The 16,843-nt window shown below is 40.6% G+C and overlaps 2 protein-coding genes across 5 annotated transcripts in view; one reads left to right on the forward strand and one right to left on the reverse strand.

Moving 5' to 3' along the window:
• atxn7 (ataxin 7) overlaps positions 1 to 5,923 on the forward strand; it is a 46,514-nt gene extending 40,591 nt beyond the window's left edge. For 3 of the 4 annotated variants that reach the window (XM_088338023.1, XM_088338025.1, XM_088338024.1), the window contains exon 13: positions 24 to 5,923. In XM_088338023.1, coding sequence (XP_088194149.1) covers positions 24 to 41 — 18 coding nt within the window. In that variant the 3' untranslated portion in view covers positions 42 to 5,923. The remainder of the gene's footprint in view (positions 1 to 23) is intronic. The other variant, XR_015850708.1, reaches the window with a different exon arrangement.
• Positions 5,924 to 5,944: 21 nt separating this feature from the next.
• Positions 5,945 to 11,301, reverse strand: psmd6 (proteasome 26S subunit, non-ATPase 6). The gene is made up of 8 exons (XM_088338026.1): positions 11,038 to 11,301; positions 9,114 to 9,319; positions 8,250 to 8,395; positions 7,967 to 8,186; positions 7,796 to 7,904; positions 7,567 to 7,735; positions 6,194 to 6,271; positions 5,945 to 6,124 (listed from the first exon to the last, which is right to left on the reverse strand). Exons 1-8 carry the CDS (start codon positions 11,180 to 11,182, stop codon positions 6,028 to 6,030), a joined length of 1,170 nt encoding a protein of 389 aa, XP_088194152.1. The 5' UTR covers positions 11,183 to 11,301; the 3' UTR covers positions 5,945 to 6,027.
• Positions 11,302 to 16,843: the final 5,542 nt, after the last annotated feature.

Genomic DNA, 16,843 nt, shown 5'->3' on the forward strand with positions numbered 1-16,843 from the left:
CTACTTCTTTCCCTCTCCCTCAGCCAAAGGCTCGCCCCTGACACTGGTGTCAGCCCGCCGAGTGTGTGTAAGCGGCACGATGACGGGGAACAGCGCAAGAGGCCTTTTTTCCAAACTGAAAACCCGCCTTCGTCTCACTTTCCAACCATCCTCAGGTCGGAGATGATCCTCGCTCAAATACGCTTTTCTCCCAAAGCCATGTCTGTCGGGGTGGGCGGGGCTCCCAGCAGAGGTGGGCGGGGGCTCCAGCCGCGGTAGGCGGAGCTCACGGACGCGATGGGCGGAGCTCCCAGCAGTCTTCCACAGGAAGGCAAGTGACGGTCTCCAGGGTGCACTTTTGTCTCAGCGAGTGGCGGAGACGACACGCCCATCTCTTCCTTTGGTGTGAGTGTTCCAAGCTGTTGGAGCGTTTCTCAAAACCCCACTTGTGCGCTGATTTGTTATAACAAGTACCGCTAAAAATTCTGTCACACTAAGCAAAATTCTGTCAGATCCATCAGTTTTTCTGTACACCATCACTATTAACTACAGTTACACTACTAGTGATGTGAGAATGGGCAGTTTTTGACATCTGCTTGCTACTAGTTTTCGTAATGAATATAAAATTGTGCTAAATGACAACTACGACCAAATATTGATACCTCCTTGTAATATGCTATTAAGTCTCCCCTGTCAGTAGTTGGAGCAATACTAGGGTAAGTTGAAAGTTTATTGTCTTTTAAGACTTTTTCAAAAATACTATGGCTATGGTACTCTTGTCATCTGTGAAAACATGCATTAGTATCGGTCCGTGGTAGAAAACTGCAGATTTTTCCCAGAGCTACAAAATGTCAATACAAATTGACTGTGGCGCACTAGTAAAATAAATATACATATCGCTTTTGTAGCTAATTCTACTAGCAATAGGTGCGCATTGTTATATCAAATTCCTTAACAACTAGCATAAACGTTAATACATTTAAGCTCATTTGTTGAGAAACTAGAATTCTTTTGAAATGAAATGATCTGCATTTATATAGCGCTTTTCAAGTCAATGAAGACTTCCCAAAGTGCTTTACAATGTGCTTCACATTTACCCATTCACACACCAATAGCAGCCGTGCATTATTCATGTAACACGGAGTAGCCGGGATTCGAACTGCGATCTCTTGATCCCAAGACGAGCGCTCTACCTCCTGAGCTATTGCACATGTATCTCCACCCTCACTGATAAAACAACTATGAATTACGATTGTGGCAAATAGTGCACTAGTTGATCATTTTGCTTGCTAGCTTTTTATCATAATCTAATCAGTTGACATAAAGAACAGGTTAAAGTCAAAATTTAGCTTAATTTGATTTTTTGTGTGTATGTGACAGAACTGCTACTAGCTACAGATTATGAATTATAACCATTGTTAATTCAACACTAGATAAGGGTTATATGTTCACTGAGATAGGATTAAAAGTATAAGCTCAATTTAACAATAGTACTTTTAAGTGTACTCGGTCATCGTGTTAATTGAATGCCTAAAGAGTACACTTTAAACATGGCTTCAGTGAACATATAGTCCTTATCTACGAGTATTATATTAGAGTGGATTATTTTATTGTGAGGGTATGGATAACTACATTGAGAGCTTGATTATGCACAAAACTATCGGCGCCAGCTTTAATTACTTTTACGGTAGCATGCAGATGTTTCTTAGCTCCATTTAGCATTTTGGGTAACATAAATTAGCCTATTATTCAGAACATTAAGCTTACTCGTGCACAAATAATCTGGCGCACCAGTAGGGAACAAGGTAAACGCTCAAACGGCTTTCATTGTGAAAAAGATGAACGCGTGTGGACGAATAATTTTGCCACGTCCGATTCTGCAAATCCATTTCACCCGGCGCCCGATCCCAGAAGCCTTTCCCGGAGGTGTGATCAAAGTCGAGGACAAACAATCACCTTGTTTCCCGCTTCTTAGCTCTGACGGGGCTCGCCCACTACGGCGGAGACGCCTGCGGTAGCTCCACCAGGGACGATCCTGTAAATGTTTGGATTTGAGAGCCCCCAACAATTATGCAAGTGTTACCTTATTCAGATTTTTTTTTTACACTGTACTACAAAGAGTCTTCGTAAATGTGCTTTTCCGGATCTCGTCCGCGTGCAAAACCGATAGCCACAGATGACTGTGAACGGCACTCACTTTGGTAAAAATGGCGGGTTTTGGCGTCTTTGGCCCCACCGCGAAATATTGAAAATTGTTCTTATGGCCACAATCTTCTCCACAATTTCCTGTGGACCCATGTGATTTCTCCCCCCACCCCATTTCGTGCATAGGGAATCAGGTATGGTACGTCTTAACTGGAGCAAACTTTATGCATGTCAACTGTCTTCTGCACTGCATAAATCAAAACAAAAACCCTTTGGCAGGAAATCTTGCTCAGCCGTTTTATCTCGTTCTATATTTTAAATTTGATTCCTGATTGTAAAATGTACAAAACGCAAAAAAATGTTTGTTTTTTCTCTTCTGATTTTAAGATTTTTTTAAAGATCGGAAAAAAACACACAAGCAAAATTCTTACGTGAAATTTCATATTTTTTTTTACAAAGCAAGTTAGATAAGTACAAATAAATATAATGTTGATTTAAAGGTATTTTTTTCTCCAGTGGTATGGTATTTTAACCCTGTGTTTTAATATTAATTAATGCATTTTTATTTCAAAACAAATATATTGTTAAATATAAAAAAAATCCTGTTTAAAAATTGTATATATTTTTACTATACATTTTGTGTTGAGAAATAAAAGTAATCATAAAAAAGAGGTTAAAATAATCGTAAAAGCAGAGGGGAAAAACCTTTAAAAGTGTGTATTTTTCTTATTGAGCTTGTCATTTTTGAGGGGGGGAAATATTCAGTAAATAATTAAAAACAATCACAAAAATGAGCATTTTTCTTCCAAATTGGTAATTTATTTACACTAAACTTTTGTTGAGAAGTTAAAAAGGAATCTTTGAAAAAAACTGTTGTATTTACCGTCAAATTGGAGGAAATAAACCTTTGGAAATTATTCTTTTTATTTTGCTCGTCCATTTGAGGGGGGAATTGTTAATGAGAAAAAATACAGTATTCAGTGAATTATTCAAAACGATCTTTAAAATGAGCATTTTTCGTCCAACAGGGTAACTTGATACACTTTACATTTTTTGTTGAGGAATTGTAAAGCAATCCTTGAAAAACAGTTGAAAATTCCCATAAAACTGGAGCGGAAAAACATTTTTATATTTATATTTTTCTTATATTGCTTGTCATTTTTAAAGAGAAATATTCCAATTGAGAAAAAAAGTATTTGGTAATTAAAAACAATCCTAAAAATAAGTTTTTTTCTTCCAACAGGGTATTTTTTACACTACATAATACATTTCTTATTGAAAATTAAAAGAAATCCTAGAAAAACAGGTAAAAAATATTGTAAAACTGGAGAAAAAAAAATTATGTAGTTTGTTTTACTGTGCTTGTCGTTTTTGAAGAGAAATATTCCTATTGAGAAAAAAAATATTCAATAATTTACAAAACAATCCCAAAAATGAGCATCTTTTTCACAATTGGGTTTTTCTTTTTTTTATGCAGTGTTTTTTTTTCTCATGTCTGAAAATTGACGGCGACGGGTTGGTCTTAAAACGCGTGGTATTCCTCTTCAGTTCGGTGTTCTGCTTTTTTAAGCGTTTTGCGGTGTGAGATTCATGCAGACGGCTTCACAGGGCAAATTCTGGCCATTTTTGGGCAGTGCCATTCGATATCTAAAGACCTCCACTGATGTCAGTCAAGAGTGGAAAGATGTTAAAGAAAAAATCTCTTCTTCCCGACATCTCCTTATAGATTATGTATTTAAAGATTACCTAGTTGAGAGAAACAATAACATATTTTGTTAATTTGTACATAGACGAGAGGTATTTTTGCACAGGCTTGTTTGTTTTGTACACACAGGAATTTTTGTGTACCCTTTTAAAGAGTTATTTATTTAGGAAGCCAGAATTCAATGATGATTTCAAGTGTTTCACTGCCAAGTCTATATAACCCAATACATGGATATTAGAGTATAAGTGGAAGCCTCTCATGAATCGAGATTCTATCAAGGGATAATGGTTCTTTTTTTTTTTCCCTCCCCCACTGTAGCGTGTGTATTTTTGACAGGGAAAACCTTTATCCACTTCTCAAGGTCTCAAATCACACGTGCTTTCACAACTGATTTTGCCGGCGGTCGGACACTTGTCGTTAAACGGATTTGTTTCTTGTTTTCTTTAATCGCATCGCCATTGCCAAACAAGTAATTTGAATCACAAAATATCAAATGGAGAAAGTGCCTGAATTTGTTTCACCGCTTGAGGACCGTGTTTTTATTTGAACCTTACTTGAATGTTCAGTGTTTGAATCTGCCTATGAATGGAAATGTGGTGAGATAAACAATATATATATATATATATATATATATATATATATATATATATACATACACCTGATCTAGCCAGCTGCCCAGTATTTAAGAGTACAGTCAACCCCCGGGATAAATCATTAATCTGTTGTCTAATGGGCATTGCAAAGCGAATTTGTGGTATAGCAAGGGATACAAATCTATGCTGATTAACGAATGCCTTTAGAATTCCTGGTACTCTACATAAAAACCTTCAAATAACAAAACGGTATATAGACAGTACCATGTATGCGTAATACACATGCATACTAGTAGATAACATTAAAATACACGTAAAGTGAGTTATTTATTTTTTATGTAACGTGACTTGGGTTGGTGGATGCGATGGCGGGTTTTAAAACTTTCACTTGTGAGGATTGTTGTGCCTTTAGAAGGTTATTCACCCTATTTTTAATAACAGTCCCAATCATTGATTGGTTACGACAACTTGGCGCGAGGGTAGTGATTTGTGTGCCTTCTCCGCAAGCTTCGTTACCATTTATTTGCTTCTCCCTTTAGCCATCACCTCAAGCCTTGGACCCGTAGCGGATCAATGTGGTACAAAAAATACAGTATTGGATCGCAGACTTGCAAAGTCTTTACGAAGGACAAGATATTCTGAACTGAATGAACATTCTAGAAACACTCGAATCAATAATGGGACCAACCTAAAAAATCGATTTGACCTGTTTCTGTGTCGTTTTTCATGAAAAGAAATTACTTGGGTAATTGCCCTCAGAGTATTTTAATCGCAAGCGTCATTTCCACGGTTAGGTTTTTGCCTCTCCCTTTAACATCACTGCAAGCCTGGGTACATATAGCGTTAAAAAAACAGTATTAGTACGTGATATTCTGAACTAAACGAAGAGAAAGGCACGATGGGAGGAAATTAATCAAAATGCAGATCGGCTTCTTCAAAAAAAAGGCGCGACCAATAGCAAACCAGCATTTTATTGGACGTCAATATAAGCCTGGCATCTTAAACACGTATTCCTCATTGAAAAGTGATCCTGGGGGTCCACTGTGCTAGTATGTGTGTGACAATTTCGCTAACATTTCCCGTCATTGTGCGTGTGTGGCTGCATGAGTGAGTTTACTGGATTTGACGCCATTCAATTCGGTCCTTTACCTTTAAAAACCACATTGACATCTCAACTGAAGTTTAAAACAGGTGCAACTGTGAGGAACTGATTTTTTTTCCCTTTTCATAGAAACATAGACTTGGAATGTGAATGCAAGATTACAGCTAATGTCTGGGAAGGGAGGTGGCGGCCAGGCAAGCCTCCATAGGACAAAAAAGCCTGTAGATTTTTTTTTGGGTGAACATCAAATCTTTTATCCGGCTAGACTATACGTATTGGCTGCTATGTAATTCATGAACGAAACATAGGTTAGAAGTAATATTTAAAGAAAAAGATTGTATAGTATATTTGTTTTGTAACAAGGTCTGTAAATAAAATAATTTATACTATTTATACAAATCACTGACTCCGACTCTTCAATGATCAACAGTCGAATGTTTTATTATGTACACAAATTTTTTGTCAAACACGTGTAAGGGAAACAAAAACGATGGCCGCTACGGTTACATGTTGATGACTCTGGACAGTTTCTGAACTCTGTTGAGCAGCAAGTCTCCCTTCTTGATGGTCTCCTGGTACTGCCAGTTTTTACTATCGGGCCTGGTCGGAAACGAGATACAACGATTGGGATTTAATTTTGTAATGGTAAGTATCATTTGATGAACTAACCTGTTGGTTTCCACAATCTCGTTCACTTTATCGATTTTGCAGTGAAGACGCCCGGCGGCGATAAATCGGGACAGCTCCCTGGAAAACAATGCCAGTTCTGATTAGGGATGAGCAAGTATCAATCCAGGTATCAAATGAATACCTGCCTGGTGACATAACAGAAACTGGTACTGTTGAATTCTGAAATCTGTCTGATACATGGCTTAATGTCAAGATGACGAACCTAATAGTACCGATTGCTCTTTCTGCTATTTTTCCCAACAACAATAAGGAATTAGAATAACATTTAAAAAAAAAAAATCTAACTTGACTGAAAAAATAGATACCTTTTGGGCAAAGGGAAAATGAGATTTGCAGTAGATAGTGGATAATGGTTTTTAACATTTAAAAAAAGCCCACGTTTACAACAAGCTTGACGCAAAGCATAGCAAGGCACATTGAAGTTAAATATTTATATATAAATGTAAATAGATTCATCCTTGTCATAGGAACTGGAAACATATAGGAAAAAAACTAACTTAGAGACTTGAAAATATTTTTCTTCTAATTATCAGTTATTGTTCAGAAATTGACATTTTCGGTAATAAAATTAAACCTGTTGACAAAGTCTCAGGATGGGCATGTTTGCTTTAAATAGTGATTTATTTTTTTTAGAATTGGAATTATTAATCATTAGCAGCTACATTATTTACTGTACTTTCAGACTAAATCTCACTGGAGTAAAAATTGCACCAGCCGTAAATTCATAATAAAGTAGGGAAAACCCAGGTATCATTGGTATATAAGTTGCATTTTTGGACTAAATTGATCAAATAACCTTGGTGTGTCCAAAGTATTATCCCCAAGACGTGGTTTCACGACGACACTAGTCAAAATACATACCACATTCATCTGAAACCTATTTCTCCGCATTCCAACTTGGATTACTAAATGTGAATTGCACTTGCAGCTCTTATTTCGGTTTGGGACAAAACTTCAGAGTTTTACCTTTGAAAAGCGATCAAAACCATCCAGATTCTCCATACAGCATTTAATTTACTTTGGGTACGTCGTGGATTAGGATATGAGGCAAATTTTACAGGAACGTTAATGGGTTAAGCTGTTTTCTGTTATTTTTAACTCTTAACTAGTCAACTAAGGCCTAGAGCGCCCTCTTGCGGCTTAATGTGAAAAGACCACGTTAAACAAATGTTAACAGTGCCTTGCTGAATCGCAGTTTTACTACCTTGGGGATTTTCATTGTGCATTAAGTTCTGCATCCTGATTGACCTTAATAACGCTACGCAGTCCAAGTTGCATGATACCAATTTGGCTTCCTTACAAACTTTACAACTGTCCTTCAGAGAAAACTCCGAGATGGAAAGAAGACTCACTGGTCGATGAACTCTGTGCTGACACCAAAGGCTTCAGCCATGTAGCCTAACGTGAGCGAGCGGTATGACTCCAGCAGCTGGCTGTAGGCCTGAATCCTCATCTCCCGAACATAGTAGCGGTAGTGTGGGGCGAAAAGCCAGTCTTTCTTCATCTCCTGCTCAACAGTTGCTGCGGAACAACAAGGAGTTCAGTTCACAAAGCTGGACAATGCACACTAAACGTTCTTACCGAGAGACTGAAAGAAGACTGAGTAACGGCACTCGTAGAGTGAGAACAGATACTGGCGGACGGCAGGAAGACTGTGCAGCACTTCGAGGATTTCTGCTCCTTTTATGACCTGAGAAACACAATATGTGGGTCTTTGGCGCTAGAAACACCAAAAATTTGCCATTTCCATACTTTTTCTCTAAGGTCAGGACGTTTAAGGGCGATCATGCAGACGTAAACTGTATAAGTGACGAAGGTCTTGTAGTCCATGAGCTCGTACGACGTGAAGGTGGAGACTGTGTCCAGGAAGAGCTCGGCAGCTTGCTTGAAGTCCCTGATGGCCACGCAGTACAACCCTTGGTAGACCTTCAGCCGGTTCCTCCTGTCCCAGTCTCCCCCCTCTTCAATCAGGCTGCAAGCAAGGGAGTATGCTAGTCAGTGCTTTGTTTCTTCCAGTTAAAACGAGTAGCATCACCTTTTGGCTTTCTCAGAGTTGCGAGTGATGAGATCGCTGTCCATGTAGAAGAGACCGATTCTCAGCAGGTAGAAAACGATATCTAGTCGGTGACCAAGAGCCACTGTCTTGTCGTAGGTCTTCCTGAAAGCGGTTAGGGCGCCCTCCTATGGACAGAACATGATCACAGAATACAGTCAAACATGAATTATTGCTGCGTTTACGTTAAATAAATTACGAGTGGATATTGCAGAATAACCATATACTGTGGCCACAGATGCATCATTGCCGCGTCATGTAAAACCACCAACAACTATGACGCTTAATTTGATTGCGTGTCTGTCTATATGTCTAAGCTGCAATATAAACTAGCTTACTTTCAAAAATAACCTGTGATAGATAAAATCAGGAGGGTGGAAAACTTTGTTTTACAATTATACAATTGAATATGACATGTTACATCTCTAAGATGCTTGTTTGCTATTGGTCAACATCATAAAATTCTGGTCTGCTATTGGTTTGCGTCACGCCAGCATAGAAAATGCCAATGTGCTATTGGGCTGATTCCCTCCTACAATCCTTCCTTTCTTCGTAAGTTCAGAAACGTATGTTAAAAAATGTTTTGTTGAGACTTGCAAAAATGCTACAGAGAGAACCAAGATGATAACCATGGAAACGAAGCTTGCGTTGTGAAAAATCAAGAAAGCACACTTACCATAATATCCCTTGCTAACATGACTCATCAATTGAAAATTAACATGGGTCTCTATCCCCTGGCCATATGTCAATTCCACTTTATGATCCCAACCTCAGAAATGATTAATCTCATATCTTGGAGATCTACTGTAAACCAAATCTAACTGAAATATGCCATTTTTCTCTAACCTTATCTCCGATCCTGATCAGATATTCCGCTTTGGCCATCATGGCATCCCTGATCTCGCTCTCTCCGAGGTTTTTCTCTGCGTCCTCCATCACGTCGTCGAGTCGCTTCAGCTCTTCTTCGTTGGCTTTCTTCATCTTGCTCAGTAGGTCGCTGTCCAGCTGCCACTTCAGTTCCTTGCATAACGTTTCGTAATAGGGGGCCATGTCTAGGACGGAAAACCACAGGGGTAAGTCAGCTTTAATAACATGTATGTGGCTTTGTAATTGATATTAATCTGTGGATAATACATTCCAATTCAACACGTTAAACCACCTCAGTGACACTTTGACACTGGATGTCAAACGATAATGACTGACTAGGATAACGACCAATCACCTTCAGTTACAGAAAACGGATTTACCTGTGCAATGTTGAAACGATGTAAACCTTCATTTGAATCCCCAGGATGAGTTTAAACCTAAGATCGAAATGAACCCAATACCTAACATTTTCCCAATTTAGTTTGAAACCATAAGATGAGGTCAATTTAAATCCCTACTGTGAAACTTTAAAAGTAAATAGAAAACCCTAGGTTAAACCCAAACCATAAAACTACTCCAACAATAACCTCAGGGTGAGGTTAAAACCCTCATTGGAATTGTACTACACTAGGGAGCAGTGGCGCTCTCATTGGCAGTGTTTTGTTTACATTTAACCTCCACGCTGTGCATATAGCAGAGAGTTCTGAATAGGAAATGTATATACCAAGTGGAGCAGACCCTCAAGTGACCCCATGAAAAAAATAATTCACCCCGATGACGAGACTGATTACTTCTTCCGAGGGGAGGTGTGACAGAAAATAATTGAGAAGCACTGCCTTAAACAGTGCGCCCGAGACTTTTTATTCCAAGTGTAATAACAATAGGATGGGTTTACTCAATGTTCTCTATTGGTTAACCGTAAATGTGAAGCACATGGTAAAGTGCTTTTGGAGGGATACAGAGACTTGAATAGCACTATATAAATGCAACGCATTGACATTTAAATGGAACCCTTAAAAGTAATAAGGAAACCCTTATTTCAAATCTTGGGATGAGTTTAAAAACCCTCGCTTTCCAGATTTCTTGTGATTAAGGGCTGTGACAAAAAATATGGCTTGTACTTACCATAACCCACCCTTACCTTAAAATATGAGTTCAAAACTTGACTTTGAAACCTTGAAATTGATGAGAAAAAAAACCTGAAATAGTATTTACCCTAACTTTGAGACCATCGAAGTAATTTAAAGCTTTACCACTAGGGTCGTGGGGGCATAATTTTCTGTGGTGTAGCATGGGCAAGTACAGCCTGGTGGCACCGATCTCTCTCCAGGCCAACCAAAACAAGGTCACTATACTACTGAATGAGTTTAACAGCCTCAGTCTGGTTCTAAACCAAGTAGTGTCACGTGTATCTGATAAAATCATCATAGAAAAGACTCATTGGATTTTTTTGAAGTGGGAATTCTAAGATTTTCTCTTAGATTGACCTTTACACATTGTAGTAACGGCCCCTTCTCAAGGTTTCTTCATTTTCCTCATGTTGAGGTTAATGAGTTTTACCTTGCCCTCATGTAGCTTTTAGATCAGGGATGGTGTAATAATAATCTGTGGTTTGCAATAACCTTTGCAGCCCTTTGAGACTCTGTGATTAATGGATATACAAATAAACATGACTTGACTATCTCAGGGTTGGCTTAGAGAGTTACTTTGTTTATCAGAAATGTCAAAAACAAATGCTAACATATTTGCTAGTTTCTATTTAGCATGACGTGAGTGAGTTAGCTTGAATTAGCAGGCTGGTAGAATGTAACTTTTTATTTGGTAGCGTTAGCATACATCTTGCTTTATACTAATTCATATCGCTTAAGAATGAAATCTAATTGCGAGCACTACGCGAACTCACTGTTAGCTTTGATAGCATCCATGAGCTCAGTCTTGACTTTAGCATCTTGCCGGTGGCCGTCCATGGTCAGAAGAAATTTGAGCTGTGCTATCCTCAAGTCGGGGTTCTTGGGCAGACCCTCTTCCTCGAGATTCTCCAGCGGCATTTTTAGTTTAGTTTTCGGGGGCACGCGAAGCAAAACTCGGCGGAAATGTGCTAATCGAGAATGACTACGGAAAACAGCACCGTGTTACTTCCGGTGCGGCGTCGCCCGACGACGAGGAATTAAAGATGGTACGGGAAAGGAACTACGCCTGTTTGAGTATACCGACACCTGGTGGGGAAAACTACAAACAACATTTGTTGTTCGCTTCGGTCTGAGCGGCCATAAAATCAAACGAATTCTATTAATTTAAATTTGCCATGTACTGTAATTCAGTTTTGTTCATTTCAACTATTTACCTGCCTTTTATAAAAAAATATTTAAGACAATATTATGAAGTGAAATGTGAATTTCCCTTCGGGGATGAATAAAGTATCTATCAATCTATCTAAAGTGAAACTTACAAAAAGTAAAATGAAAAAAACTAAATTCATTGACGGGGCAGCACGGCGGCGCAGTGGTTAGCGCTTGTGCGGCACAGTTCATGTCATGGGAACCTGTCGTGGGTTCAAATCCAGCTCCAGACTTTCTGTGCGGAGTTTGTATGTTCTCCCCGTGCTTGCGTGGGTTTCCTCCGGGCACTCCGGTTTCCTCCCACATTCCAAAAACATGCATTTCAGGTGAATTGGCCGGTCCAAATTGTCCCTAGGTGTGAATGAGCGAATGAGTTGTCTGTCCCCGTGTGCCCTGCGACTGGCTGGCAACCAGTTCAGGGTGTCCCCTGCCCACTGCCCGAAGATGGCTGGGATGGGCTCCAGCCCCCCCGCGACCCTAATGAGGATAAGCGGTACGGCTAATGAGATGAGATGAGATGAGAAATTCATTGACGTCTGCCCTGTGACTGAGTAAATTTGTTTAGACTGTTACTTGAAAAACGACAAAGAGTATATTATAAAAGAACATTTAAATACATTAAGTCTCGAACTAAATAATTTGTTTTTTTTTTCCCATTTAAATAATTGTAGTTCATTTTAAATGTTTTTCCGTTGGTTATTTGGAAAAACAACGAAGAACATATTTCAAAATAAAACTTTTAAATAAAATAACTAGATTACTTTGGAAAAAAATATATATTAAAACACAAAAACAAATAAAAAATACTAAATATTTTGAATGTTGCCATACATACATTTTGTTAATTTTAATTATTTTTTCCCTGGTGGTTACTTTAAAAGTATTACACAAATATTTTCAAATAAAACTTAAAAAAGTGAAATAAAATAAAAATTATGTAAAATACTTTACTTTTACAATAGAACGTAATTTTGTTCATTTTAAGTATTTTCCCTGTCTGTAATACCACCCCCCAAATCCCCCCCCCCCCCCCCCCCCCAAAAAAAAAAAACAACAACGGGGAAAACAGTATAAGATAAAACTCAAAAATGGGAATCTTTCTTGCCAATGAGGGAACGACTTTTATTATTATCTTTTGAGAGGGTTTTTGGGCTCCTAACGCAAAGATAAATTCAACTGTTACCAAATTAAATTATGCCGTTTATTTAAAAAAAACAAAAATGTCAACTGTATCTTTGATGAATTAAATCTAAGCTTTAAACACACTTCTATTCTATAGCATATGAATAACCTATATTTTATCTGTGTATTATTTGTTATTGCAACATCCTTTGCAGCCTGGTCATCCTGGAAGGCGGATTAACTCATGTGTGGTCCCTTCTAAAGGTTTTTTCATTTACCTCATGTTGAGGCTTTTGAGTTTTTTTTCTTGCCCTAATGTAGGTTTTAGATCAGGGGATGTTGTAGTAATAGTGTAGCTTGCAATAATTTGTGGTCTGTGCAGCCCTTTGAGACTCCTTGTGATTAAGGATGTCACGAATAAACATGACTTGACTTGACTTAACAAAGGTCACCAACGTTGTTTCTGCGGGGACTATGTAGCATTCAAAGAACAACTGAGTAGCCCACATATCAGTTCTAAAAAAAATACCTCATCAGTGATGGGATATTGCGATTTACGAGGAAATTTCTCACTAGCATGGTATTTTAGTAGTTGACTGAGTGATTTGTGACCCTACTTCTAACGAGTAAAACGGGTAGCAACATAATAGCATAGTAATAACAATCATTTTAAAAGGTTGGGGAGTCCTGCATTAAAAAAATCTGACATCTGAGGCCCAAGGTTGAACTTTTAATTTTTGCAACCTTGTGTGAAGTTTTCCTAATGTCTTCCAGTGAAAAAAATAGTCTTACACTTGAGGACAAAATCTTTCAGCAACATGGCTGTTCAATGAATGCAAAATTGTCTTTTATTGTTAGTGATATAACGTTGTGAAACATTTTTTGCAATGACATTAAACATGGGACTCTTGGGTAAAACATGTAATAAAGACTTTGAAGAGGAAAAAAGACAATCTGGATGAATATGCAAAACGTAAAGAGAAAGTCAATTGAATACGAAAACGGGAAATATAAATCCAGCTGGAAAGCCATTAGCCTTTGCACTCGTGCTCACCGCCATCTCGATTTACTAATTGAGTGACAATATGCGAAATCATGGAAAGGAGACGAGTCAAATCAAGTCATGTTTATTTGTGACACCCTTATCACAAGGAGTCTTAAAGGGCTGCACAGACCACAGACTATTGCAAACTACAGACCATTATGACACCATCCCCTGATCTAAAATCTACATGAGGGCAAGGGAAAATTCAAAAACCTCAACATAAGGAAAATGAAGAAACCTTGAGAAGGGACTGCATGTGAGGTAATCCTCCTTCCAGGATGACCAGGCTGCAATGGATGTTGCAATGACAAATAATACACAGATACTGTCAACATGAAATATAGGTCATTAATAAGTTGTTGAATAGAAATGTGTTTTAAGCTTAGATTTAAACATTTCCACTAAGGTTGCGGATCAAATCTCAGGGGGTAGAGCATTCCACAGCACCGGGGCCCGAATCGAGAACGCTCTCGAACTTGCGGATCTTTTCTTGGCTCTTGGGATCACTAGTAGACCAGCATTTTCAGAGCGAAGGCTCCGCACAGGAACATAGAGGAAATTAAATCTGAAAGATATGAGAGAGCAAGTCCATGCATGATTACACTACCAACAGAACCTTGAAATCACATCTTAAGCTAACAAGGAGCCAATGCAGGATAGCTAAAATCGGGGTAATGTGATCAAACTTTCTTGTCTTAGTGAAAAGACTCGCCGCAGCATTTTGTACCATCTGAAGGCTCTTGATTTTGGACTTTGGGAGACCGGAGAGTAGTGCATTACAGCAATCGAGACAGGAGGTAACAAACGCGTAAATTATAATCTCCCCCTCAGACTGAGACAGCATAGGGCGAATTTTAGCAATTTTGTGAAGATGGGAAAAAAGCTGTTCTAGTAATATTCTCAACATGTTACTGGAAGGACAGATTGGGATCAAATGTGACACCTACATTTTTGACTGACTAACTCTGTGTCACGAGACGTGGTGGCGTGGAAGGTGACCGGACCAGAACGGAGGCAGGAGGCATGAAGGGAGAACTCAAATGCGTTGACGATCCATAGGTTTTATTTAATAAAATAAAAGTCGCCCAATACTCCGAGGCAAAACAGAACAATACAGAGTTCCTCCAGCACGAACTCAACAGGACAAGGCATAACAGACTAAAACAGGACAAGGCATAACAGACCGGGATTGTGAATAATGAGTATTGAACCAGCACCCGCCAAACCCAAAATCCAGCCTTAAATAGCAGAACAGCAATCAGCTGATCTGCTTCAGCTTGAGTTCGGGGGCGTGGCATACTGGTCGTCATGGCGACCGTGACAGAGCCCCCCTCTTAAGGGACAGCTCCCGAGGTCCCAAAAAAAAGAAAAAATTACTACCTCGCGCCCCGGAATGTTGACGATCGCGATTGGGGCAACCCTGCTCCCTCCTCCGAACACGCAGGAACGGGGAGAGGCAGGCGCCATCTGCGTCGGGCGGATCGGAATCGGCGCTCGGCAGGGGGGGTCTGGTGGCCAACTGGACAGGGGATGACAGACAGGCAGAACCGACGAGAACAGGACAGATAAACAGGACAGACGAGAACAGGACAGATAAACAGGACAGGCGAGAACAGGACAGATAAACAGGACAGGCGAGAACAGGACAGATAAACAGGACAGGCAAAAACAGGACAGATAAACAGGACAGGCAAAAACAGGACAGATAAACAGGACAGGCCGATGCAGAAGAGTCGCACTCAGGACAGGCCGATGCAGAAGAGTCGCACTCAGGACAGGCCGATGCAGAAGAGTCGCACTCAGGACAGGCCGATGCAGAAGAGTCGCACTCAGGACAGGCCGATGCAGAAGAGTCGCACTCAGGACAGGCCGATGCAGAAGAGTCGCACTCAGGACAGGCCGATGCAGAAGAGTCGCACTCAGGACAGGCCGATGCAGAAGAGTCGCACTCAGGACAGGCCGATGCAGAAGAGTCGCACTCAGGACAGGCCGATGCAGAAGAGTCGCACTCAGGACAGGCCGATGCAGAAGAGTCGCACTCAGGACAGGCCGATGCAGAAGAGTCGCACTCAGGACAGGCCGATGCAGAAGAGTCGCACTCAGGACAGGCCGATGCAGAAGAGTCGCACTCAGGGGGGTCAGATTCAGAAGAGTCGCACTCAGGTCAGGCCGATGCAGAAGAGTCGCACTCAGGGGGGTCAGATTCAGAAGAGTCGCACTCAGGGGGGTCAGATTCAGAAGAGTCAGGCTCAGGGGTTCAGGTTCAGAAGTGGCGATTCAGACAGGACAGGCGGAATCAGAACAGGCAAGACATGAGAGGGTCAAAATCAGAACAGACAAGACATGAGAGAGTCAAAATCAGAACAAACAAGACATGAGAGAGTCAAAATCAGAACAGACAAGACATGAGAGAGTCAAAATCAGAACAGACAAGACATGAGAGAGTCAAAATCAGAACAGACAAGACATGAGAGAGTCAAAATCAGAACAGACAAGACATGAGAGAGTCAAAATCAGAACCGGCAAAACAGGAGGAGCGGAGTCGGGCTGGCAGGCAGCGGAGTCGGAGTCGGCCCGACGGGCAGCGGAGTCGGAGTCGGCCCGACGGGCAGCAGAGTCGGAGTCGGGCTGGCACGCAGGGGAGACGGAATAGCAGGCAATCGGCACGGGAGTCGGGCAGGCAGGCATGAGTCGAACAGGCAGGCGTCAATTCTTCCCGGGACTCCATTCGAGGCACAGCAAGGGCCACGACGGGCGGGGCCGTGGTTCGAACGGGCAGGGAAGGCCAACTCAGTAGGCGCCTGCCGAACTGCGCTCTCCAGCTCTCCCAAGTCGCGCTGGGATCGTTCGCTGAGTTCTATTTGTTGGCTGGTTCATTCTGTCACGAGAGCGTGGTGGCGTGGAAGGTGACCGGACCAGAACGGAGGCAGGAGGCATGAAGGGAGAACTCAAATGCGTTGACGATCCATAGGTTTTATTTAATAAAATAAAAGTCGCCCAATACTCCGAGGCAAAACAGAACAATACAGAGTTCCTCCGGCACGAACTCAACAGGACAAGGCATAACAGACTAAAACAGGACAAGGCATAACAGACCGGGATTGTGAATAATGAGTATTGAACCAGCACCCGCCAAACCCAAAATCCAGCCTTAAATAGCAGAACAGCAATCAGCTGATCTGCTTCAGCTTGAGTTCGGGGGC

Source organism: Urocampus carinirostris, chromosome 6 (genome assembly GCF_059441175.1).
Source record: "Urocampus carinirostris isolate Australia breed hairy pipefish chromosome 6, RoL_Ucar_1.0, whole genome shotgun sequence".
In the NCBI taxonomy this organism is placed as follows: Eukaryota; Metazoa; Chordata; class Actinopteri; order Syngnathiformes; family Syngnathidae; genus Urocampus; species Urocampus carinirostris.

Bases quoted from the DNA above. Each gene is read 5' to 3' on its own strand.
- psmd6 (XM_088338026.1), bottom strand. From the start codon at position 11,182: ATGCCGCTGGAGAATCTCGAGGAAGAGGGTCTGCCCAAGAACCCCGAC. The intron at 7,905-7,966 runs GTATGGAAATGG...TGTGTTTCTCAG, and splicing joins GTCCTGACCTTAGAGAAAAA to GTCATAAAAGGAGCAGAAAT. The intron at 6,272-7,566 runs GTGAGTCTTCTT...ATTGTTTTCCAG, and splicing joins AGCACAGAGTTCATCGACCA to GGAGCTGTCCCGATTTATCG.